Source organism: Littorina saxatilis, linkage group LG2, assembly GCF_037325665.1.
Source record: "Littorina saxatilis isolate snail1 linkage group LG2, US_GU_Lsax_2.0, whole genome shotgun sequence".
Classification (NCBI taxonomy): Eukaryota; Metazoa; Mollusca; class Gastropoda; order Littorinimorpha; family Littorinidae; genus Littorina; species Littorina saxatilis.
This window is the reverse complement of record NC_090246.1, coordinates 48,057,075-48,082,902: the sequence shown is the minus strand read 5'-3', so window position 1 is coordinate 48,082,902 and position 25,828 is coordinate 48,057,075. Positions and strand designations below refer to the sequence as shown.

At 37.8% G+C, this 25,828-nt stretch overlaps 2 protein-coding genes across 2 annotated transcripts in view; one reads left to right on the top strand and one right to left on the bottom strand.

The window, feature by feature from the left end:
• Positions 1–103: 103 nt before the first annotated feature.
• Positions 104–1,306, top strand: LOC138953260 (iduronate 2-sulfatase-like). Its single transcript, XM_070325062.1, has 2 exons — positions 104–382; positions 1,148–1,306. The coding sequence occupies exons 1-2, from the start codon at positions 104–106 to the stop codon at positions 1,304–1,306; spliced, it is 438 nt and encodes a 145-aa protein (XP_070181163.1).
• Positions 1,307–1,338: 32 nt separating this feature from the next.
• LOC138953252 (WD repeat-containing protein 87-like) overlaps positions 1,339–25,828 on the bottom strand; it is an 80,237-nt gene continuing 55,747 nt past the window's right edge. The window contains exon 17 of the mRNA XM_070325055.1: positions 1,339–1,437. Coding sequence (XP_070181156.1) covers positions 1,339–1,437 — 99 coding nt within the window. The remainder of the gene's footprint in view (positions 1,438–25,828) is intronic.

Here is a 25,828-nt window from a genome sequence, read left to right as displayed (position 1 = left end):
ACGCCGTATTCGGGGGAAGCGTCTAGATCCAACTTTGTCTCTCGATGTTTCAGGCTGGCATCTAGGTGACAACGCCGAGTGGTGCAAGCACACCAACTTCGAGATGGCGCTGAGAATTCCCATGATGCTTCACGTCCCCGGCGTGACTGCAAACAACCACCATTTTGACTTCATCGACGCGCTGACTCCTGGCTTTACCAATAACAATCACTCGCGAGTACCAGGTCCTTCCCACGTGACCGACGAACTGGTGGAAGCCATTGATTTGTACCCGACTCTGACGGAACTGTCCGGGTTGACAGTGCCTCAAACGTGTCCTGAAAACTCTGTTCATGTTCCCACCTGCCTTGAGGGAACAAGCCTTGTGCCCCTGGTCAAACAGGCGAGTATACATGGCTCCTTTAAAGGTCCTTGTCTAAATTTTTATACCGAAATCGCCATTTGACCATTAAATTGCAGAGTCTATTATCTACAATTATCAACAATACACCCCCTTTCGATCAGGAAAGACGAAGCCAGTGTAGTCGTTTGAAAATTCATTGTAGTATTCCAGCGTAGTACTCATAGTAGGATATCCTTATTTGGAAAATGCCAAGCGCAAAACTCCTCTCAAATCCCGTGCATTTCGTGCGTTTAAAAAAAAGCGTGGACAGCGCTCCAGTGTCAAACTGTTGCTGCACTTGTTTGGGCGTGGCTATAAGCATAGTGACGTGACATGAATTTGATTGGTCAGTATTTTTAGGCAAAGCACATGTTCTCAGCAAACAGAAAACAAAATATTGGCAGCGTGAGTCACGCTACCCAAAAATAAAATCTTTTTTTACATATATTTTTTTTCTATAACTTGTTTCCCCATGGTTCATTTATCATCTGACATAACTTTTTAGCGAAATCTAACCATAAGATTATTGAAAAAAAAGCAAAAATGTAGACGACCACCTTTAAATCCAAGGCTAAGTTTTAAAGTTGTGAGCATGCGAGCGAATGTTCATGAATGGTTTCAGTTCAAGCCCCTACTCGTTGCTGTTTGTGCAGATATGACTACGTCAGAATTTGATGGTCACCATCTTGTGGCATCGTCGGGTATTCAAAGGGTATAATTCTTAACTTCCAAGCGTTACGTTTTAGTGTTTGCGTAACTTTTCAGGTCAGAAATATCTCCAAGGACCCCCACATGCAGTGGAAGCAAGCAGCTTTCAGCCAGTACGAAAGACACAGCGGCCAACATCCCATCATGGGCTACACGGTCCGCACCAAGACACACCGCTACACGGAGTGGGTCCACTTTGACACGCAGAAATGGTGAGGCGACTTTTCTCAAGTGATGGCGCGCGAGCTTTACCAGCACAGCAGCGACCCGTACGAGTTCCACAACCTGGCGGAAGTGACGTCATACAGCGACACGGCCAACCAGCTGTCACAGGTCCTTCGCAACGGCTGGCGGAAGACCCAGCACACCTATCTGGACACTCTTCACCACTAATGATATTTAGAGGACTCTCAGCCCATACTCTAAAGCTGAAGAAGAAGAAGAAGAAGAAGAACAAGTCGCGTAAGGCGAAAATACAATATTTAGTCAAGTAGCTGTCGAACTCACAGAATGAAACTGAACGCAATGCAATTTTTCAGCAAGACCGTACTCGTAGCATCGTCAGTCCACCGCTCATGGCAAAGGCAGTGAAATTGACAAGAAGAGCGGGGTATTCGTTGCGCTAAGAAGGATAGCACGCTTTTCTGTACCTCTCTTTGTTTTAACTTTCTGAGCGTGTTTTTAATCCAAACATATCATATCTATATGTTTTTGGAATCAGGAACCGAGAGAAAGGGAGAATGTACGTTCTGGCTCACCGATTCCGACAGACCCTAAATATTAACGCAAAATAGGCTTCTGGACTAAACTTTTACTAAAATGAAACATGCGACAAAATCAGAAAAATACTGCATAAATCCATACAAAAAAAAATATAGTAAAGTAAGGTTGTTTTGAACCAATGCCGGGTCTGTCGGAATCAGTAACCCAGAACGTACATTCTCCCTTTCTCTGATACAACGCTAAATTTAGTTTCCATTGAAATATTAACTAGTTGAGCCACTCCAAACAGCCAGCGTGTGTTTCGATCCAATCTGCCCTTCGTCGGCAAGCCATAACTACCGTATTGATCTGGTAAAAACAAACAGCAAGCCTGTCTTCTATATTCCTCCAATGGCAAGACAAGATTAAATCATGTGATAGCAACAGTTACGTCACTTCCGCCCACCACTGTGTGTTGATAACAACCCGATCTAGTTTGTGTTGTTAGCAACCAGGCAGACCTGTCTCGCCATTTCGTATTGAGGTGCTGTTCTGTGAAGACGTGTTTGTGTTTCAGTGAAAAAAGTGCTTAATTTAACAAGGTGAATGTCGCAGAATTAGAGAAAGAGCTTCTTGAATCGCAAAATGTTCATCAAGAATTGTTAGATTATTCTAGGCGGTCAACAACTTTAATTCTACCTGACATGGAACAAGCTTGTAATGTCCCACTACCAGCGCCAACACCATCAGAATTTTGGACAGAAGAAGAACAGCATGTACTAGAAGAGAATAGAAAATATTTTGAGCAGATGGCCTTAATAGCAGTTAAGGCTAAAACAGAAGGATTAATGAGACTGCCCAAAAAACCAAAAAGGAAGATAGAAGATTTGTTCAAAGAAAAAGACGGAAAGAAAAAGAGAGTAGAACCAACAACGCCAAGTGATTTACATCACTATCTCGTTTCAAACCAAGCAGATGTTAGCCATGCTATATCCACAGAAGCTTTCACAAATGCTTATTTTGCTCAAGCAGAAAATGAAAAAGATATTGTGGAAAGACTGCAAAAAGGGATGAGAAATCTCAAAAGACAGGACGCACAACAAATCTTAATTTACATTCAGTTTGGACAGTTTTTGATTATGTGCAAACAATGGCAGGAGAAGCAAAGAAAAGAAGGGAGAATGAAAGAAACGTGGGCTGACTGGTTGAAAGCAAAAACTGGCTATTCCGATGTTCATGCGCGTAGACTACGCGCCGTTGCTAGATCGCTTTATGCATTTCCGCGATTTACCACTGTTGGTTTGCCAATCAGTTTTATCATGGGCAAACTTAAACAAATCGAAGAGATGCTCCAGATCGAAGAGTACAGAGAGTACTGGTCAGAAACGCCGCATATTCCTGTCACATCAGAGCTCCAACAGTCCCAGTCTTAGACTTACAGTGCTTGTTTGTGCGCAACAACAGAAGTATCACACTGCACCTGCACTGTTAGACAAGTGTTTAAATATAGTAACGATCATGCATGTACGGTTTCAAAAATAGTAATGACGTGATTCTAAATATAGTAACGATCATGCATGTACGGTTTCAAAAATAGTAATGACGTGATTCTAAATATAGTAACGATCATGCATGTACGGTTTCAAAAATAGTAATGACGTGATTCTAAATATAGTAACGATCATGCATGTACGGTTTCAAAAATAGTAATGACGTGATTCTAAATATAGTAACGATCATGCATGTACGGTTTGCTGCGCCTGCCCTGCTTTGGCTGTCTTCTTAATCATCCTGCTTCAACACCCTGCTTCAGCTGTGTTATTGGTTTTGCTTCACCCTGCTTCAACGCCCTACAATAAACTTTTTAGGCTGCCTTCGGGCGGCCGCCGAGTGTTAACTTATTCAATTGACTTGTTTATTTTATTCAAGCTTTTGATAAGTGTACTTGGTGGCTGCTTTGAAACTCAACAAAGCCTACTAACTCCCCTTTCACAAACACTTCCCAAACGCAAGCAACGTCCTCTCCCCCGCTGCAGTCAAAACAAAGCTGTCATAGCGGGTTTTCCCGATTGACAAAAATTCTTATTACACACTCAGACTATTTGAAGCCGCGTTTGTTCTCCAGTGCCCAATTGCATAAGAATATTCTGGTGATGAATAAACGCGCTTTGTGTCATTAGCATCTAAAGATTTCTTGTTTACAATAGTTGTGTTGATCTGATGAAGCGTGGAACTGATCTTAGGGTTGTCATGGTGAAACACTCGCTTCTGAAACAGTGCTTCCTTGTAGTTATCATGCGATATGCTCGACTTTACAACCTGTTTGCTTACACCCTTTGCTTTTTTAACCACCCCTTTCTCACTTGCAACACTGTACATCTTTGCACGCAATCCAACATACTCCTTAATTATCTTCCCATTCATTTCATCTTTCATCTTTCCAATAACCTTCTTGTTAACATTTGAGTGCAATGGTGATTCTTTAGGGTAGTCGCAAGTGTCATAAAAAGAATCTTTTCCTTTTACTGCAGGACTTTCAGCTTCTAGATCTTTGTAAATGTCATCCGCTGGAATGTCAAGTAAGAATGAATCTGTGTCTGTGTAAAGTACTCTCGATTTGGGATATCTTGGTTTCAGATAATCATACAAAAACTCAAGCATCAACAGTTTTGACAACTCTAGCACAGTAAAGCCTATGAATACTGGTTTGTCAAGCTTGACTACAAGTTTTTTCATTAAGATACCATACAGCTGTTCATGAAAGTATTTAAAGTCTTGATACTGTGGTTTGGATGTCAGCTTGATGGCCTCATTTTCTCTTGTAACAAGTCTAACATCCTTTCTCTTGTGTGGGTTTTCCATTGTCTTACCAAAGCAACTGTTGTTCATCAGTTTAAAAAAGTCTTTCTCTGATGCATCAGCGGCTTTGGTTCTCAGTTCTGTGTTTTTCATGATGTAAGGTTTCATAAACTGTTCTTGATCAAATAAAATTATACGATGAACAGCCTTCAAAATTAATCCATGTCTAATGTAAAACTGTAACAGTCTGTAGTGACACACATACTTCTTTTTGTGAAACAGATTGGGCACCAGCTTTGGGGGTTCTCTTGGGTTTACTTTTAACCTCTCAGCCGCTAAAGGATAATCATTATGTAGATCATGAAGTGATAGTGGATAGTCTAAGTCAACTTCTAGTATCCATCCCTTTCGACTGTCTGGGCCTGCTTTTAATATTGTCAGCACAACACATTGTGAAAATGGCCCTGAATAGATCTTAAAGTTCCGAAGTGGAAGCGTCTGACACATTGCCCAACCATACAAATTGTTTGCATCTAGATACATGATGTAATTAGAAGGTTTCATAGGATCAAAGTCGTCCAAGTATTTGTTGTTGGCTTTGCAGTAATTGTGTGAAGCCATACTGATTCCTCCACGTAGTCCATTTTCAATCATCTGAAGTGTAGGTAGATCTGATAGCAAGTCAATCTTTACTCCTGTAAATCTAAGAAATGCATCCCAGCTCATGCCTGGTGCAGATATGTAATGTGAAGGATCTAGATTGTAGTGCTTCATACATGTTCTTCTGTAATTCTCAAATATATCTGCAAGTAAACAAACATCAGCCAACAAATATTGATCATGATAATCACCCATTGTATTACATCCTAATTTATTCCATGCAGTCTTAGCGTGTTCATAGTCTTCGTCACTTATACCTTTACCCTTCAGCCGTGAGAAGTAAGCATCCTTTGGTGGTAACTCATCTTCATCAAACCTCTCCCACGAATCCATGTATTCATATGGATAGACTCCCTTTCTAACTAAGTCACTGTCAAAGTACTTACATGTGATTGGGAAAGCAGTTAGTGATGAAGATAAAGACTCAAGTGTTCCCATCAGATGTTGAGCAGAATCGTAGAAGTATAAACTATTCAGAGTAAAGGCCATGTACTTTTCTGAAGACTGCGCAATGCATCTTGCTTTGTATTCATCAGTTACTGCCTGCATGATCAGATGTGAATCATAACCGCGCAAGTTATGGAAGAAGATTGGAAGCTTCCAAGTCTTAGGATCAAACTTTAATTGTAGATTACATTTGCTGTGTGCTGCTCCTCGGAACTGCCCACTTACATGATCATGATCTCTTACTATTGGATTGTCTGTGTTTGGTGTTAGACTTTGTTCGCATATCCAACACTGTGTGGTAGAGTTAAACTGTTCTTGGTCTTCAGGTTTCATAACAATGTCTGAAAGATTCAGTTGTTTGGAGCAGTCATTTCGCACTTGGTTCATTTGCTGTAAGAAGTTCTTTGCTGCATTAGGTCCTCTGTACAATTGCGGTTTAGAATGTTTACCATCTGAACTAACAACAATAAATGCATATGAACAGACTTGATGATTACTTAGAGTTACTGTTTTAGGTAGGTCTTTTGGTAAAGGTCCTTCATATGGCACAATGATAGATTCAAAGTCAGCATAAACAACATAAGGACTTTTCTGTAGTTTGCATACATTCTTAAAATACACTTTGCTGTCTGGCGGTGGTGTTGTTAACTTCACAACCGCATCATCAACGCTCTTACAATGTTGCTTGTGTATAAGTGCTGCATGAATTGATGGAATACGCAAGAGACATCGCCTACAAAAGTCTTGTTTACTATTGTGATTGCTTGTGCTCGCCATCAGTCTACTCATTGTACGAATCAAAGTGTAATGATATTTTACACCATCAGTCATTAGTAACATGTCAACATGGTTAGTATCACAATCACCAATCGTTGGTGAGTTCTTTGATATTCTGACTGGTTTCAGTTCATCTTCTTCATCCCACGTGTAAACATTTACGGTGATGGGTTTGTTTTGCTGTTCAAATTTGTCAATGCTTGTAATGCTGACAGGAAATTCAATACCAGTAAAGTTTAGTTTATTTCTGTATGCATGATAGTTAGACACTCTTTCTGCATTTTTCTTTACACTGTACAGTCTTGCCAGAACACACCACATAAAACATTTGTCATCATCATTCTTTATGTTCAGCACAGCACGTTTTTTGACAAGAGCAGGAGGTAAAGGTATGTAACTTCTACCTCTGATGGGGGCAAATTTACTTAGCTTCAATTCTATTTTTATAATTTCACCTTCTGACCATCCGGATCCTTTCATCTTTGCATCCTCTGCAGCTTGCTCAAACCGTTTCATCATTTCATCTGCCCAGTTTCCATTCAATTCTGCCATAGAATTAAGTGCTAGTTGTCTGGTTGAAACATGAACTTCTAGCACCTCATCACTGACTGTTTTGTATTTTATTAAACTGACTATCTGCACTTTTACTGGAGGTTCAATCAACAAATTGTTTGGAATTTGTTCAATGGCGTCTTGCACACTGGACTGCACATTTTGAGGATCCGTTACTTGTAATTCAACGGTGTCAAATACTGTCGATAAAGATTCTAATACAGAGTCTTCCATCGCTGTGAGTTTGATTTTATAACTCAAAATAAAAATATAAATTAAAAAAATGAAGTTGCAATTCTTTCTCAGAGCTTCCATTTTTGTTAACACTATAAAATCTGAAATAAAAAATCATTTAACATTTGTACCACGTGGAACTAATTGTAATTCCTCTTTTACAAAGGCTCTTTGCGGTGCTGGTTCTCTCAAGTAATATATAGGTGGATTTGTCTCTACTACTCTCTTGATTTCATGAATGTCAATACTCCAGATTGGATCCGTTGCACGCTTCCTGCTGTCACCCTCAGCTTCACCGGGTGCATATAAATATCTGACTTTCTGATTGAAAGGTAGTAATGCCACTGGTGTTGTTGACTTTGGAGCAACAGGTATTGTTTTCTGTTTGATTGCATCAACTGGTCTTAACCCTGTAGCTTTAAATACCTCCAGATTCATTGCTCTAAGTACTGATGGTAATCTTTTGACCCATTCAGTGTTACGCAATTTACTTTCTGTGTCCAAAAATTCCTGATGGTACTGATATGAAAACAGTTTTTCTGCCAACTGTTTGTTAAAGCTCTCAACAATAGCCTGTGACCTGTGGTTTCCTGGAATACCTCTCTTCACTGTAACATGATGTTTTAACAGAAGCTGGTTGACAGCTCCTTTAAACTCCTTACCATCATCACACTGAATCATTCTGGGATACTTTAGTGGTCCACGTCTGTAAATTTCTTGCAGGGCAACAGCTGTAGCTATAGCACTTTTCTCTGTCAACGGTTCAGCATCTTTGTATCTTGTTGCAACATCAACTACAGTCAGTGCATACTTATATTTCTTCCTTCTGACTGTGTCGTGCGGTAAATACAGCAGGTCTATTTGATGAGTGTCATTCGGTTTAATGTTAACAAAGTGTGGTCGTGTAATTTTTCTTGGTGCAGGTAAATAGATCTGCCAAACTGCCTGCTTTGACAACCATTTCTTTGCTGTATCTTGAGAAACACCTGCTGCGTCACTGAGCTTGTCAATAGCAGTTCTTCCTTTCCAGTATCCTTTTGGGGAATAATATATTTTAGATAACAAAGCATCACTCATGGTTTTTTAAATGACAGAATATTAAGATTTGACAGCACGCGCAATAAAGTAAACAACAGCCATACCAATAACAATGAAAACAATCTCGCCCACCTTCTGCTCTTCTGAAGGCTGATAAAAGTCACCCAGTTTTGGAGGAGCACTTGTCTTCATTTTCTTTCCAGTTACAAGATAGTATTCTTGAATGGCTGCATCAACATTGGCAAAGGTTTTGTTTGCATGTCCTTGCTGCCTGAGTTTATCATTCATAAAGTCTAACTGCGCAATTCGTTTCTTCTCGTATTCATCCTGTGCTTTCGCCAGTTGTTCCATGGCTTTGTTGTGCCTTTCCCTCTCTTCACCATTTTGCAGTTTAGAAAACAAATAGTTGCTGCCAGAAAATGCAAGCGCATTTACAATCGCACCTCCCACCATCATAACCAAGCTAGCCATTTTATTGTCTTACATGTTTATATTTTCTGGAATAATTCCTTGCTTCACCAGGAAGTCTTTTGTTGCAAAGGAAGCTGTCACAACACCAATTAGTTTAGCACCGTCTTCGAAGTCTAACTTTCCCAAGTCGGCTGGTTTCATTCTGAGGAGACTTTTACCCAGCATTGTGTAACCTACACTCAAGCCTCCAATCACTGCAGCGTGATAAACTAGATTAACTATTGTCTTTTCAGAACTCATTTTTATGTTATCAAAATTAAAATATTAAAATTATTCCATATGAAATGAATCCACTGCAGGTACTACTGTGGGCTTTTTTATTGTTTGTACTGCTTTGTTTGTTGGTTTTGGTGTTTCTGATTTTGGTGTTTCTGACACTTTATATTTGCCTTGCCAAAGTTTGTAAAGCAAGTATCCACCTCCTCCAACAACAGCTGCTACAGCTACTTTTCTGTATGATAGAAATGAAGATTTTAATTCTTGATCAGTTTGTGTGACCTTAGTCACTTCAGGAATGTTTGGTGTCTGCTCAACTTCAGACATAATGTTCTGCTTTGCCTTTTGATTTAACTTTTTTTGTCTGTTCCATTCGGCTAGTTTTTTTCCTGCTTCTACTCTACCAGGTTTCTTTGTCACTGTGTTCACTTCTGGTATTTTCGTCTGCTCCACTGTCTGCTTCAACTGATCCGTCATCTTTTTTATTCTGAAAATTAATGTGTTTGAAAGTAATTAATCCAGCAACAAATGGTACTAATAAAGCACCAAATCGATAATACAGGCCACAGGCAAGAGATTCGAGGGACTTGGAAACAACAGGGTCATGAGTTAGATCATGTGTTAAGTCTTCCTCCGAGTCGAGAGGTGTAAAATGTCCAAAAATCTTTGTGTACAAACCTATAACAGTCTGTCCAATACTTCTAACCATCTTAGAACCAAGCACTGATTCATACCGTCCATGATACTTTTCTATATCTTCTGAGGAAAGATGTTGTACTTCTTCCACAGTTAACTGCTGCCCAAGGTAGTGTTTTGTTTTTCCACAAACAGCAAGTGAATACAATCTTTCTTTTTTATCAGGTATAGTCCTACTGTCACAGATTTCAATATCTGTAGCAGTCTGCATCAGCAATTCATCACAGTTCATTTTATTTTGATGCAGAATAAAATTAAAATCTAGTAATTAAACTTGAGTAAGAACTTAGGTAGGAACTTAACAAGAACTTAGGTAGGAACTTGAGTAAGAACTTAGGTAGGAACTTAACAAGAACTTGACAAGAACTTGACAAGAACTTGACAAGAACTTGGGTAAGAACTTGAGTAAGAACTTAACAAGAACTTGAGTAAGAACTTGACAAGAACTTGAGTAAGAACTTGACAAGAACTTAGCAAGGATTTCTACAAACATACATACTGAACTGGTTGATCAGTTTTTAAAACCAGTTTCGAGTGCTTAGAAGATTTCAGATTATTCTTTATTCTTTCTCTCTCCTGTTTGTTTTCAATGACATCATTTTCTCGAAGACACTCTTCAAAACTGTCACGGTCCTTTGAATAGAACAATGTTATTGTTTTGAGTTGCTCTCTAAAGTCTTTCAGAACTGCATTGTATTTTTGTGTTAATATCCAAACTGATATTAATGCATGTCGTCCACTGAATGCAAGCTTTGCTAGTGCACTTTTCTTTCTAACAATGTCACGTTCTGCTGCACAGTCATCAATAATAAACAGTGTTGGCGTGTTCTGAAAAAGATCGAAATAATGCTCCAAGCAAACATTTAGACGATCAGAAGGATTTACAATAAATATATTTTGATCAGACCATATGAATTTTCTCTCCTTGTATGTTCTGTTATGCTTTATGGTTGGACAGAATATGACTATGTGTTCAAAGTGATTTATGTAAACAGTCTGTAATAAATCCAAAACATATCTTGTTTTGCCGCAACCTGTTGCCCCACAAATCAAAGAACAGTGTGGATCTTTTGGAAGAAAATCTAGATACTTCATTTTAACACGTTCAATAAACAATATCCTGTAATCTGCTTTCAGAGATGTTTAACTGCGCATCTGACACAACAAACACGTAGATCTTAACTGATTTACTACTACTCCCTACTTCCTTTTCAATTTGTATTGTGATTCCTTCTGATCCGTTTTCAATTCGCCTTCCACTTCCATGCAGTTTGTTGTCGTCAGTTGTTCTGAGATCCAGCCATAACGCATATTTATTTGTTAAGAAATCTTCTACGCCAACACCGTGTAAATGTAGATCTTTAGCCACAAGATCAGATGTTGGGTCTTTCAATCTTCCTCCAGTAAAGTACTTTCTTGCTTCATCATAGTGTTGGTATGGCAGCATGCCAGATGCAAATATTTGGTTTGGCTGCCCTTCAATTGTGCAATATACTCTATTGATTAGTGGATTGTAAAACTTTTCTATTTGCCTTTCATATGGATCTTTTGGTTCCTCAAACAACATAAGTATTCCCTTCATTGACCTAGCTGGTGTATTCAAGTTAATGTTCCAGATTGGATCAGCCTGGCTTTTTGAAAGTGTACTGTGATTCAACACTCTTTCATAATAGATAGGCAGCTTAGAACTGTACTGATTTTCTATAAGTCTAGCCAGTTCAGGATGGTTTACAACATCAAACTCTAAAGAAATTCCAGACACCTTATACTTTGCTTCCGGGTCTTCTGAAAGCATAACACGATCATAACTATTGAAAGTCAGGTCGTATGACAGCCTGTCACGCAATGCTCCTTGATAGAAGGGAGGATGTGAATTTATGAGTTCAAAGTCAAGTGGAATACAAAATTTGTTTCCAAAAGCAACATTGACAGCGTTATCTTTTTTGTTGTCAGCTTTATCTCCTGCTCCTATTCTAACTTTTATCCCATTGTCTGACTGAATCCCTTGAAACACTCTGTTTTTCTTTTCATTGTCAGTCAACCAATGATCTGCATAAACTAAAAAAACATCTGCATTATTCAATGACATCACTTCCCTCCCTTCCAGTTTGACAGTAATCTTCCTCACAATTGCTCTTCCTACATTATAAGCCAAAGTCCTATTTTCATCTGAGCCAGATTCTAATTCTAATTTGAATGATAGTCTTACAGTGCCTGGTACAATAACATCGTTCTTACCTAGATTAGGAAACCTAACAGTAAGTATTTCATTCTGATCAATAGTAGAAGGATTATTTGTAACTATAACTGTTTGCCTTATTCCTTTTACCCCGAGAGGTTCTTTCAGCCTTCTGTAAGGATCAAGAACAGAACCGAACGATTGTGCCATCTTTTTTTATTTTCAAAATAAAAAATAAGTTACAAATGGCAGAAGGTGGATTTGAAGATTTATTTGAGCCAGCGGACGACATGAGCGAAGCAATCCCTTTGGTTCCCTACCATCATTCACTGCATTATGAGGTGGCACGACATGAACTTCTGGAAGGTAAAGTTAGAGATTTCTACAAAAGTTTAGGAGAAGAACCTGATGTTTTAGATCCAAACCAGTTCAAAATGGAAGCAAATCATTTATATACAACTAGCGATAAAGGAGAAAAAGTCCAACTTACATATAAATCTAATCCTGCTAAGTTTCTATCAAAAGTTTCACTAAAACAAAAACTTACTGCTAATCGACTTAGGCAATTAGATATTGTGCCTAGCACACGGTCATCAGCTTCCCATGTTGTTTCCTTACTTCAACAAGCAGAACTAGGACTACCAACTGCTACTCAAATAGAATCTGTTCCATTGCAAGATCTTAATAAACTTGCAGAAGAGGCTGATCAACTTATACAAGAGATAGAGACTTCTTTTTCTGAGGAAACTTCACTGAAGACTCCACATGAACTATTACCTATGAGAGAAATAGAAGCCCTTAATCAATCACTACAAACCATCAGAGGTGAAATAGCAAATAATCTGTCAAAACTAGGTCAGCTGGATGAAGATATAAACAAAGAGAAACAAAAACTTGCTGATGCTGATGATTTGAACCTAGAACAAGAAGTAAAAAACAGAATTTCTAAGCGTTTAAAAGATTTGCAGGAGGAGAAAGCCATAAGGTTAGAAGTTCTAAGTAACAATAGAGAACAACTGAGAACACAGGTCAGCAGAATAAAAAATACAATTCAAAGAATCCTTTACGAAGACACAACTCTTGCTGAAAGAATTAGAACGCTTTTCAGAGAGCAGGGAATCACAATAGCTAGTATACTAACTGCGTTAGGATTTGCAATAAGCACATTAGTGTTAACATTCACAGGTGGCACTGTCACACCTCCACCTCCACCTTCACCTTCATCTCCATCTGATCCGGGATGGGTAAAGAAACAACTCAAACACATTGCAGAACTATTAAAGAAACTAGCAGCAAAAGCTTTGGATGCACTTCCAGGAATCATTGGTTCAATTGTTAGCTGGCTGTTATCTTTTGCAGGTAAAGTTGTTGGTTTCATGGCTGAACATCTCTGGACTCTAATAGTTTTAATTGCAGGTGTTCTGCTAACGAGAATAAAGCAAAAGTAAGCCTACACCCACTCCACCAATTACTAGAGCAGTCTTCTGCGATTCATGATCATCACTAATACTAACAGCTTGATCATCCCTAGTGACAGAATGATCTTCACCTGCAGCGTGATCTTCACTTGTCACGCTTTGTTTCTGTTCATTGTGATATGGCTGTAACATCGTTCTGATTTCTGAATTCAGTTCTTCACCCTTTCCAAGCGGCTGGGTGTCACTAGCAATAATGATTTCATTGTTATAATTTGTTATTGTTCCAATCTGCAGCTGGAGATCAGAAGGTAACATGTAAAGGCAGTTACCAACAGCAAAGTCAACTTTTGATCTTGCATAACGGAGAGAGTCTTGATACCTTTTGATGCTGGAAGGCAGATCAACTGCAGAGTTTATGACATCTTCTAAATTTGATAACAACTGTTTCTGTGCACCAAACCCTGTGCTTGTTCTCATTATGTTTGATCGTGTCTGTGCCTGCGAGCCTAGCAAGCACCACGCATATGTTCGGATAGATTCATTGATCCTTTCAACACCTGATCCAGTGAAACCTTTGCCGGTGTCTAATATAAAAGTAGTCCATGCATTGTGGTGCTGTTGTTCTATTGATCCTAACTGTACCTGCACATTTGAAGAAAAAGATGTATGACCTGGCCAGTAATCAAAATTATACCTCCTGTGGACACCCCATAAATATAGTGTTCCCATGCCATGGTTTTTGTCTTGCTTTTGCCTAAAGTCGGTCTTAAAATCTATATTGAATTCATTGCAGAGACGCTCATACACTTTCATGTTTATCCTATTGTTGAATGGGTTCCAGCTCTTTTCATGCGGCATTGGTGCCTGAAGTTCAGACAAGATTCTCCTGCACTGATAGTAAACGTGAAATGTGTACACACACTTTGTCAGTAAGTTTGAATTATTCATGTGGTCTGCATAGGACACTCCACATCCTGTGGTTGCACAGAATATTGCAAAGTTTAACTGATTCTGATAGAACTGAATTGGGTGAGAGTTCCACATCTTTGGAACACTATCATTTTTGATTGGGGGATTTAGGTAAGAATGGAATGGGTCAGGCACTTTAACGCGAATGGATTCTGTTTCTGTTACAGCAAAGTCCAACTCATGGAAAGAAATAGTCTTTGGATTGTAATATGGTCCAGTTTTGTATTTAACGTCTTTGTTGAATTTATACTGACTCATTTTTGTTGTTGAATAAAAAATGTTTATCACACTAACAAATGTGAAGACTAGTGTGCCAGTTAAACTTGCAACCCCTATCAACAATCAAAATGGAGGAATGAAAGTTGCACTGCATGAAATTATGTACAAGGTTACTTGGTATAATATCAGTAAAAAAAAGGCTAACAACTGGGTTAGAATTAATGGTAAAAAACATTCTGTAGAAGATGGTTACTATGACTTCTGCACTTTAGAGAAAGAATTGTTTGCTCCAGTAGGTATTACAGCGAGTTTAAATCATGCAAGTCTCATTGCTACTCTTACTATGCCCAAAACTAGAGAAGTAAACGTTGAGTTTCCAACCAAACTCCTTGATATGCTTGGAATTACAAATTTATACAAGGGAACACGTCCCATTGACATGGATGTTAACAGTGTACTGTTTGTTCACATGAGAGAGCTTAACACATCCTATAATCTGTTTAATGATCAGCGTTCTGATCTGCTTAGGATTCTTCCACCGAGTGATGCCTCTTTTTGTAAAATGCACGTGCCAACATTTAAGACACTTCAGTTCAAGGACTTGGAGGAAGGGTGTCATGAATTCCTACACATTGATCTGAAAAATCAAAGTGGACAACCAGTTGATTGTTTGTTTAACATTACATTGGAAATAGTTCCATAAAATATTGAGTATTAAAATGTCGAGTGGACCTACAATAGCTTATCCTGTTGCATGTTCAACTATAGAGTTGAAAGATTTAGCAGATGCTATCGACTTTGAGAGCAATGCTGAAGTTGGTGCAGTGTATGCATTCGAGTTTACAGACACCGGTTATTACAAGAGAAAGGAAATCGACGATGAAAAGAAACCAAGATTCCTCAAACTAGGTCAAATCCGTGATGTTAATGTACCTGATCCAATTGTCGATGACATATACTACATGTGGAAACATCAGAATAAAAAATGGGTACTTAGTCCTGTTATGAAAAAGATTGACTGGGAAATGAAGTTTGAATTTGTGAGTCCATACACTCTTGTTGGAAAAGACGACACATTCCGTAAGTCAATCAATGCTAAACCACTAATTGTTAGCCTTGTTCCTGCGATTAACAGCAGGGGAGAAGTTGCAGTTAAACCTTTCCATAAGAACAACTATCTCATTCACAGAAAACAAAGTGTTGAAAAGGACGCTGACACCATTGTCGATTTTATACCCAAGCTTCCAATAGGGCAGAATGCAACTATGATATTTGATATAGTTGTCAGGAAAAGGGAAGAAACCACAAACACTGTTCTAATGAGAGGAATAAATCTCAACTGGAGACCATTAAATGTTGAAGAAGTCAGAGTATTTATTGCTGTTCAAAAGGATTCTAACACAATAAAAAAACAGACGTCAAACCAAAATGTTGTTGTTAACGCAGATATAAATAATTTAACAGAAATAAGAAGTATTAATCTTACTTATCTTGATTTGATTGCTTTCTACTATACAGATAAGGTGTTAAGCAATGAACAGCTTCAAAGCTTAGCAGAAACACTGGCCAGTGAGAATTAAGATAAATATTTTATATTTTGCATTAAAAAGATGACTAGCAGTGTGAAGCTTTATCCTAATATTGATGAAAGTGCAGCAGAAAGTCAACAATTCAGACTGGCACACATTAGTAATATACAAAAACAACTAGAAGATGAATTAGAAAAATATTCTCGCGCTAGACGTAAGTACTCAACAACTTACAACAGCCTTTCTAATGCCAGCACTGGTTCTACTATCCTTGCATCAGCTGCAGGTGTAACGGGAACAATTCTGTTAGCTACCGGAGTAGGGACTCCAGTTTCTCTAATCCTAGGTGGTGTCGCAGCAGCAGTTGGTGGTTTATCATTTATAGCATCAGCTATAATGAAAAAAATTGTGAAAAAGCTTGAAAAACACGAATCCATTTCCACTCTTGCATCATCAAAATTGTCTAGCCTAAAACTGTCTATCAGTAAAGCACTTGAAGATTCAAAAGTTTCTGACGAAGAATTCAAACAGATACAAACAGACTTTGATGACTACAAAAGTAAGAAAGCAAGTATTCAAACAAAAACACGAGCTGAATATAACAAGCCAATCGATATAGAAGATCTGAAAAAGCAGTTTTTAAAAAAGGGGATTCAAATAGGACGGGAAGAAAAAGTAAAAATAGAATCACTTGTAAAGAGTTAACTATTCGTTTAGACAGTCACATTGCATGTATCAGATATAATTCTAACAGTGAAAGAACATATGAAGTAAAGTTTGTAAATGAGAGAGCGTATTGAGCTTAAGAATGTTGTATAAGAGAAAGGGGGAATGTACGTTCTGGGTTACTGATTCCGACAGACCCGGCATTGGTTCAAAACAACCTTACTTTACTGTATTTTTTTTTGTATGGATTTATGCAGTATTTTTCTGATTTTGTCGCATGTTTCATTTTAGTAAAAGTTTAGTCCAGAAGCCTATTTTGCGTTAATATTTAGGGTCTGTCGGAATCGGTGAGCCAGAACGTACATTCCCCCTTTCTCTAACCGACAAGGAATAAGATGAAAGTGTTTTTAAATTGATTTGGACAATTTAATTTTGATAATAATTTTTATATATTTAATTTTCAGAGCTTGTTTTTAATCCGAATATAACATATTTATATGTTTTTGGAATCAGCAAATGATGGAGAATAAGATAAACGTAAATTTGGATCGTTTTATAAATTTTTATTTTTTTTTTACAATTTTCAGATTTTTAATGACCAAAGTCATTAATTAATTTTTAAGCCACCAAGCTGAAATGCAATACCGAACTCCGAGCTTCGTCGAAAATTACTTGACCAAAATTTCAACCAATTTGGTTGAAAAATGAGGGCGTGACAGTGCCGCCTCAACTTTCACGAAAAGCCGGATATGACGTCATCAAAGACATTTATCAAAAAAATGAAAAAAACGTTCGGGGATTTCATACTCAGGAACTCTCATGTCAAATTTCATAAAGATCGGTCCAGTAGTTTAGTCTGAATCGCTCTACACACACACACAGACACACACACACACACACACGCACACACGCACACACACACGCACATACACCACGACCCTCGTTTCGATTCCCCCTCGATGTTAAAATATTTAGTCAAAACTTGACTAAATATAAAAAGAATAAATACATTTGAAAACAAAGAAAAACTGATGGCTCAGATTGCACCAGATTGCTCCTTTTTATATTTAATCAAGTTTTGACTAAATATTTTAACATCGAGGGGGAATCGAAACGAGGGTCGTGGTGTATGTGCGTGTGTGTGTGTGTGTGTGTGTGTGTGTGTGTGTGTGTGTGTGTGTGTGTGTGTGTGTGTGTGTGTGTGTAGAGCGATTCAGACTAAACTACTGGACCGATCTTTATGAAATTTGACATGAGAGTTCCTGCGTATGAAATCCCCGAACGTTTTTTTCATTTGTTTGATAAATGTCTTTGATGACGTCACATCCGGCTTTTCGTGAAAGTTGAGGCGGCACTGTCACGCCCTCATTTTTCAACCAAATTGGTTGAAATTTTGGTCAAGTAATCTTCGACGAAGCCCGGACTTCGGTATTGCATTTCAGCTTGGTGGCTTAAAAATTAATTAATGACTTTGGTCATTAAAAATCTGAAAATTGTAAAAAAAAATAAAAATTTATAAAACGATCCAAATTTACGTTTATCTTATTCTCCATCATTTGCTGATTCCAAAAACATATAAATATGTTATATTCGGATTAAAACAAGCTCTGAAAATTAAATATATAAAAATTATTATCAAAATTAAATTGTCCAAATCAATTTAAAAACACTTTCATCTTATTCCTTGTCGGTTCCTGATTCCAAAAACATATCTAGATATGATATGTTTGGATTGAAAACACGCTCAGAAAGTTAAAACAAAGAGAGGTACAGAAAAGCGTGCTATCCTTCTTAGCGCAACTACTACCCCGCTCTTCTTGTCAATTTCACTGCCTTTGCCATGAGCGGTGGACTGACGATGCTACGAGTATACGGTCTTGCTGAAAAATGGCATTGCGTTCAGTTTCATTCTGTGAGTTCGACAGCTACTTGACTAAATATTGTATTTTCGCCTTACGCGACTTGTTATATTTAGTCAAGTTTTGACTAAATATTTTAACATCGAGGGGGAATCGAGACGAGGGTCGTGGTGTATGTGTGTCTGTCTGTCTGTCTGTCTGTCTGTGCGTGTGTGTGTGTGTGTGTGTAGAGCGATTCAGACTAAACTACTGGACCGATCTTTATGAAATTTGACATGAGAGTTCCTGGGTATGAAATCCCCGAACGTTTTTTTCATTTTTTTGATAAATGTCTTTGATGACGTCATATCCGGCTTTTCGTGAAAGCTGAGGCGGCACTGTCACGCCCTCATTTTTCAACCAAATTGGTTGAAATTTTGGTCAAGTAATCTTCGACGAAGCCCGGGGTTCGGTATTGCATTTCAGCTTGGTGGCTTAAAAATTAATTAATGACTTTGGTCATTAAAAATCGGAAAATTGTAAAAAAAAATAAAAATTTATAAAACGATCCAAATTTACGTTTATCTTATTCTCCATCATTTTCTGATTCCAAAAACATATAATTATGTTATTTTCGGATTAAAAACAAGCTCTGAAAATTAAATATATAAAAATTATTATCAAAATTAAATTGTCCAAATCAATTTAAAAACACTTTCATCTTATTCCTTGTCGGTTCCTGATTCCAAAAACATATAGATATGATATGTTTGGATTAAAAACACGCTCAGAAAGTTAAAACAAAGAGAGGTACAGAAAAGCGTGCTATCCTTCTTAGCGCAACTACTACCCCGCTCTTCTTGTCAATTTCACTGCCTTTGCCATGAGCGGTGGACTGACGATGCTACGAGTATACGGTCTTGCTGAAAAAGGGCAGCTACTTGACTAAATATTGTATTTTCGCCTTACGCGACTTGTTATATTTAGTCAAGTTTTGACTAAATATTTTAACATCGAGGGGGAATCGAAACGAGGGTATGGTGTATGTGTGTCTGTCTGTCTGTCTGTCTGTCTGTGCGTGTGTGTGTGTGTGTGTGTAGAGCGATTCAGACTAAACTACTGGACCGATCTTTATGAAATTTGACATGAGAGTTCCTGGGTATGAAATCCCCGAACGTTTTTTTCATTTTTTTGATTTATGTCTTTGATGACGTCATATCCGGCTTTTCGTGAAAGTTGAGGCGGCACTGTCACGCCCTCATTTTTCAACCAAATTGGTTGAAATTTTGGTCAAGTAATCTTCGACGAAGCCCGGGGTTCGGTATTGCATTTCAGCTTGGTGGCTTAAAAATTAATTAATGACTTTGGTCATTAAAAATCTGAAAATTGTAAAAAAAAAATAAAAATTTATAAAACGATCCAAATTTACGTTTATCTTATTCTCCATCATTTGCTGATTCCAAAAACATATAAATATGTTATATTCGGATTAAAAACAAGCTCTGAAAATTAAATATATAAAAATTATTATCAAATTTTTTTTTCGAAATCAATTCGAAAACACTTTCATCTTATTCCTTGTCGGTTCCTGATTCCAAAAATATATAGATATGATATGTTTGGATTAAAAACACGCTCAGAAAGTTAAAACGAAGAGAGGTACAGAAAAGCGTGCTATCCTTCTTAGCGCAACGAATACCCCGCTCTTCTTGTCAATTCCACGGGCACTGCCTTTGCCACGGGCGGTGGAGTGACGATGCTACGAGTTTACGGTCTTGCTGAAAAATGGCATTGCGTTCAGTTTCATTCTGTGAGTTCGACAGCAACTTGACTAAATATTGTATTTTCGCCTTACGCGACTTGTTATATTTAGTCAAGTTTTGACTAAATATTTTAACATCGAGGGGGAATCGAAACGAGGGTCGTGGTGTATGTGTGTCTGTCTGTCTGTCTGTGCGTGTGTGTGTGTGTGTGTGTGTAGAGCGATTCAGACTAAACTACTGGACCGGTCTTTATGAAATTTGACATGAGAGTTCCTGGGTATGAAATCCCCGAACGTTTTTTTCATTTTTTTGATAAATGTCTTTGATGACGTCATATCCGGCTTTTCGTGAAAGTTGAGGCGGCACTGTCACGCCCTCATTTTTCAACCAAATTGGTTGAAATTTTGGTCAAGTAGTCTTCGACAAAGCCCGGACTTCGGTATTGCATTTCAGCTTGGTGGCTTAAAAATTAATTAATGACTTTGGTCATTAAAAATCTAAAAATTGTAAAAAAAAATAAAAATTTATAAAACGATCCAAATTTACGTTTAACTTATTCTCCATCATTTGCTGATTCCAAAAACATATAAATATGTTATATTCGGATTAAAAACAAGCTCTGAAAATTAAATATATAAACATTTTTATCAAAATTAAATTGTCCAAATCAATTTAAAAACACTTTCATCTTATTCCTTGTCGGTTCCTGATTCCAAAAACATATAGATATGATATGTTTGGATTAAAAAGACGCTCAGAAAGTTAAAACAAAGAGAGGTACAGAAAAGCGTGCTATCCTTCTTAGCGCAACTACTACCCCGCTCTTCTTGTCAATTTCACTGCCTTTGCCATGAGCGGTGCGTTCAGTTTCATTCTGTGAGTTCGACAGCTACTTGACTAAATATTGTATTTTCGCCTTACGCGACTTGTTATATTTAGTCAAGTTTTGACTAAATATTTTAACATCGAGGGGGAATCGAAACGAGGGTCGTGGTGTATGTGCGTGTGTGTGTGCGTGTGTGTGTCTGTGTGTGTGTGTGTGTGTGTAGAGCGATTCAGACTAAACTACTGGACCGATCTTTATGAAATTTGACATGAGAGTTCCTGGGTATGAAATCCCCGAACGTTTTTTTCATTTTTTTGATAAATGTCTTTGATGACGTCATATCCGGCTTTTCGTGAAAGTTGAGGCGGCACTGTCACGCCCTCATTTTTCAACCAAATTGGTTGAAATTTTGGTCAAGTACTCTTCGACGAAGCCCGGGGTTCGGTATTGCATTTCAGCTTGGTGGCTTAAAAATTAATTAATGACTTTGGTCATTAACAAAAAGAGCAAACGCTCGATCGAGTCACTTTCGCAGTTCTGAATATTATATGAGGCATCAGATGGACAGGAAGAAATTGCTATTCACAACACAATGAGTCACGTTCACATAAAATTTGAGCCCGGTCACTTTTATAGTTTCCGAGAAAAGCCCAACGTTAAGTTGTGTGTTGCCGAACAGAAAAGGCTAGTTATCTCCCTTGTTTTTCTGATAACGTTCGTAAAAGGCTACAGATGTAAATACTTTGATGTAAAGAATAATCCTACAAAGTTTCAATCACATCCGATGAACTTTGTCAAAGATATAAAATGTCTAATTTTTCCTTTGACGCTGACCTGTGACCTTGAAAAAGGTCAAAGGTCAACGAAACCATCGTTAAAGTGTAGAGGTCATTGGAGGTCACGACTAAACAAAATATGAGCCCGATCGCTTTGATAGTTTCCGAGAAAAGTCCAACGTTAAGGTGGTGTCTACGGACGGCCGGCCGGACGGCCGGAGGGCCGGCCGGACAGACTAACACTGACCGATTACATAGAGTCACTTTTTCTCAAGTGACTCAAAAATCGGAAAATTGTAAAAAAAAATAAAAATTTATAAAACGATCCAAATTTACGTTTATCTTATTTTCCATCATTTGCTGATTCCAAAAACATATAAATATGTTATATTCGGATTAAAAACAAGCTCTGAAAATTAAATATATAAAAATTATTATCAAAATTTTTTTTCGAAATCAATTTAAAAACACTTTCATCTTATTCCTTGTCGGTTCCTGATTCCAAAAATATATAGATATGATATGTTTGGATTAAAAACACGCTCAGAAAGTTAAAACGAAGAGAGGTACAGAAAAGCGTGCTATCCTTCTCAGCGCAACGAATACCCCGCTCTTCTTGTCAATTCCACGTGCACTGCCTTTGCCACGGGCGGTGGAGTGACGATGCTACGAGTATACGGTCTTGCTGCGTTGCGTTGCGTTCAGTTTCATTCTGTGAGTTCGACAGCTACTTGACTAATAAATATTGTATTTTCGCCTTACGCAACTTGTTATATTTAGTCAAGTTTTGACTAAATATTTTAACATCGAGGGGGAATCGAAACGAGGGTCGTGGTGTATGTGCGTGTGTGTGTGCGTGTGTGTGTCTGTGTGTGTGTGTGTGTGTGTGTAGAGCGATTCAGACTAAACTACTGGACCGATCTTTATGAAATTTGACATGAGAGTTCCTGGGTATGAAATCCCCGAACGTTTTTTTCATTTTTTTGATAAATGTCTTTGATGACGTCATATCCGGCTTTTCGTGAAAGTTGAGGCGGCACTGTCACGCCCTCATTTTTCAACCAAATTGGTTCAAATTTTCGTCAAGTACTCTTCGACGAAGCCCGGGGTTCGGTATTGCATTTCAGCTTGGTGGCTTAAAAATTAATTAATGACTTTGGTCATTAAAAATCGGAAAATTGTAAAAAAAAAATAAAAATTTATAAAACGATCCAAATTTACGTTTATCTTATTCTCCATCATTTGCTGATTCCAAAAACATATAAATATGTTATATTCGGATTAAAAACAAGCTCTGAAAATTAAATATATAAAAATTATTATCAAATTTTTTTTTTCGAAATCAATTTAAAAACACTTTCATCTTATTCCTTGTCGGTTCCTGATTCCAAAAATATATAGATATGATATGTTTGGATTAAAAACACGCTCAGAAAGTTAAAACGAAGAGAGGTACAAAAAAGCGTGCTATCCTTCTCAGCGCAACGAATACCCCGCTCTTCTTGTCAATTCCACGTGCACTGCCTTTGCCACGGGCGGTGGAGTGACGATGCTACGAGTATACGGTCTTGCTGCGTTGCGTTGCGTTCAGTTTCATTCTGTGAGTTCGACAGCTACTTGACTAAATATTGTATTTTCGCCTTACGCGACTTGTTATATACTTAGTCAAGTTTTGACTAAATATTTTAACATCGAGGGGGAATCGAAACGAGGGTCGTGGTGTATGTGCGTGTGTGTGTGCGTGTGTGTGTCTGTGTGTGTGTGTGTGTGTGTGTAGAGCGATTCAGACTAAACTACTGGACCGATCTTTATGAAATTTGACATGAGAGTTCCTGGGTATGAAATCCCCGAACGTTTTTTTCATTTTTTTGATAAATGTCTTTGATGACGTCACATCCGGCTTTTCGTGAAAGTTGAGGCGGCACTGTCACGCCCTCATTTTTCAACCAAATTGGTTGACATTTTCGTCAAGTACTCTTCGACGAAGCCCGGGGTTCGGTATTGCATTTCAGCTTGGTGGCTTAAAAATTAATTAATGACTTTGGTCATTAAAAATCTGAAAATTGTAAAAAAAAATAAAAAATTATAAAACGATCCAAATTTACGTTTATCTTATTCTCCATCATTTGCTGATTCCAAAAACATATAAATATGTTATATTCGGTTTAAAAACAAGCTCTGAAAATTAAATATATAAAAATTATTATCAATTTTTTTTTTTCGAAATCAATTTAAAAACACTTTCATCTTATTCCTTGTCGGTTCCTGATTCCAAAAATATATAGATATGATATGTTTGGATTAAAAACACGCTCAGAAAGTTAAAACAAAGAGAGGTACAGAAAAGCGTGCTATCCTTCTCAGCGCAACGAATACCCCGCTCTTCTTGTCAATTCCACGTGCACTGCCTTTGCCACGGGCGGTGGAGTGACGATGCTACGAGTATACGGTCTTGCTGCGTTGCGTTGCGTTCAGTTTCATTCTGTGAGTTCGACAGCTACTTGACTAAATATTGTATTTTCGCCTTACGCGACTTGTTATATTTAGTCAAGTTTTGACTAAATATTTTAACATCGAGGGGGAATCGAAACGAGGGTCGTGGTGTATGTGCGTGTGTGTGTGTGTGTGTGTGTGTGTGTCTGTGTGTGTGTGTGTGTAGAGCGATTCAGACTAAACTACTGGACCGATCTTTATGAAATTTGACATGAGAGTTCCTGGGTATGAAATCCCCGAACGTTTTTTTCATTTTTTTGATAAATGTCTTTGATGACGTCATATCCGGCTTTTCGTGAAAGTTGAGGCGGCACTGTCACGCCCTCATTTTTCAACCAAATTGGTTCAAATTTTGGTCAAGTAATCTTCGACGAAGCCCGGGGTTCGGTATTGCATTTCAGCTTGGTGGCTTAAAAATTTATTAATGACTTTGGTCATTAAAAATCGGAAAATTGTAAAAAAAAAATAAGAATTTATAAAACGATCCAAATTTACGTTTATCTTATTCTCCATCATTTGCTGATTCGGATTAAAAACAAGCTCTGAAAATTAAATATATAAAAATTATTATCAAAATTAAATTGTCCAAATCAATTTAAAAACACTTTCATCTTATTTCTTGTCGGTTCCTGATTCCAAAAACATATAGATATGATATGTTTGGATTAAAAACACGCTCAGAAAGTTAAAACAAAGAGAGGTACAGAAAAGCGTGCTATCCTTCTTAGCGCAACTACTACCCCGCTCTTCTTGTCAATTTCACTGCCTTTGCCATGAGCGGTGGACTGACGATGCTACGAGTATACGGTCTTGCTGAAAAATGGCATTGCGTTCAGTTTCATTCTGTGAGTTCGACAGCTACTTGACTAAATATTGTATTTTCGCCTTACGCGACTTGTTCCTCGATTGTTATCAACATTTTTCCGGGCGGCATAAAGAAATAAGTAATACATGCCTGTTCCCATAAACAACAAGTCGCGTAAGGCGAAAATACAACATTTAGTCAAGTAGCTGTCGAACTCACAGAATGAAACTGAACGCAATGCAACGCAGCAAGACCGTATACTCGTAGCATCGTCAGTCCACCGCTCACGGCATAGGCAGTGAAATTGACAAGAAGAGCGGGGTAGCATTTGCGCTGAGAAGGATAGCATGCTTTTCTGTACCTCTCTTTGTTTTAACTTCCTGAGCGTGTTTTTAATCCAAACATATCATATCTATATGTTTTTGGAATCAGGAACCGACAAGGAATAAGATGAAAGTGTCTTTAATTTGATTTGGAAAACTTAATTTTGATAATAATTTTTATATATTTAATTTTCAGAGCTTGTTTTTAATCCAAATATAACATATTTATATGTTTTTGGAATCAGCAAATGATGGAAAATAAGATAAACGTAAATTTGGATTGTTTGATAAAAAACAATTTTTTTTTACAATTTTCAGATTTTTAATGACCAAAGTCATTAA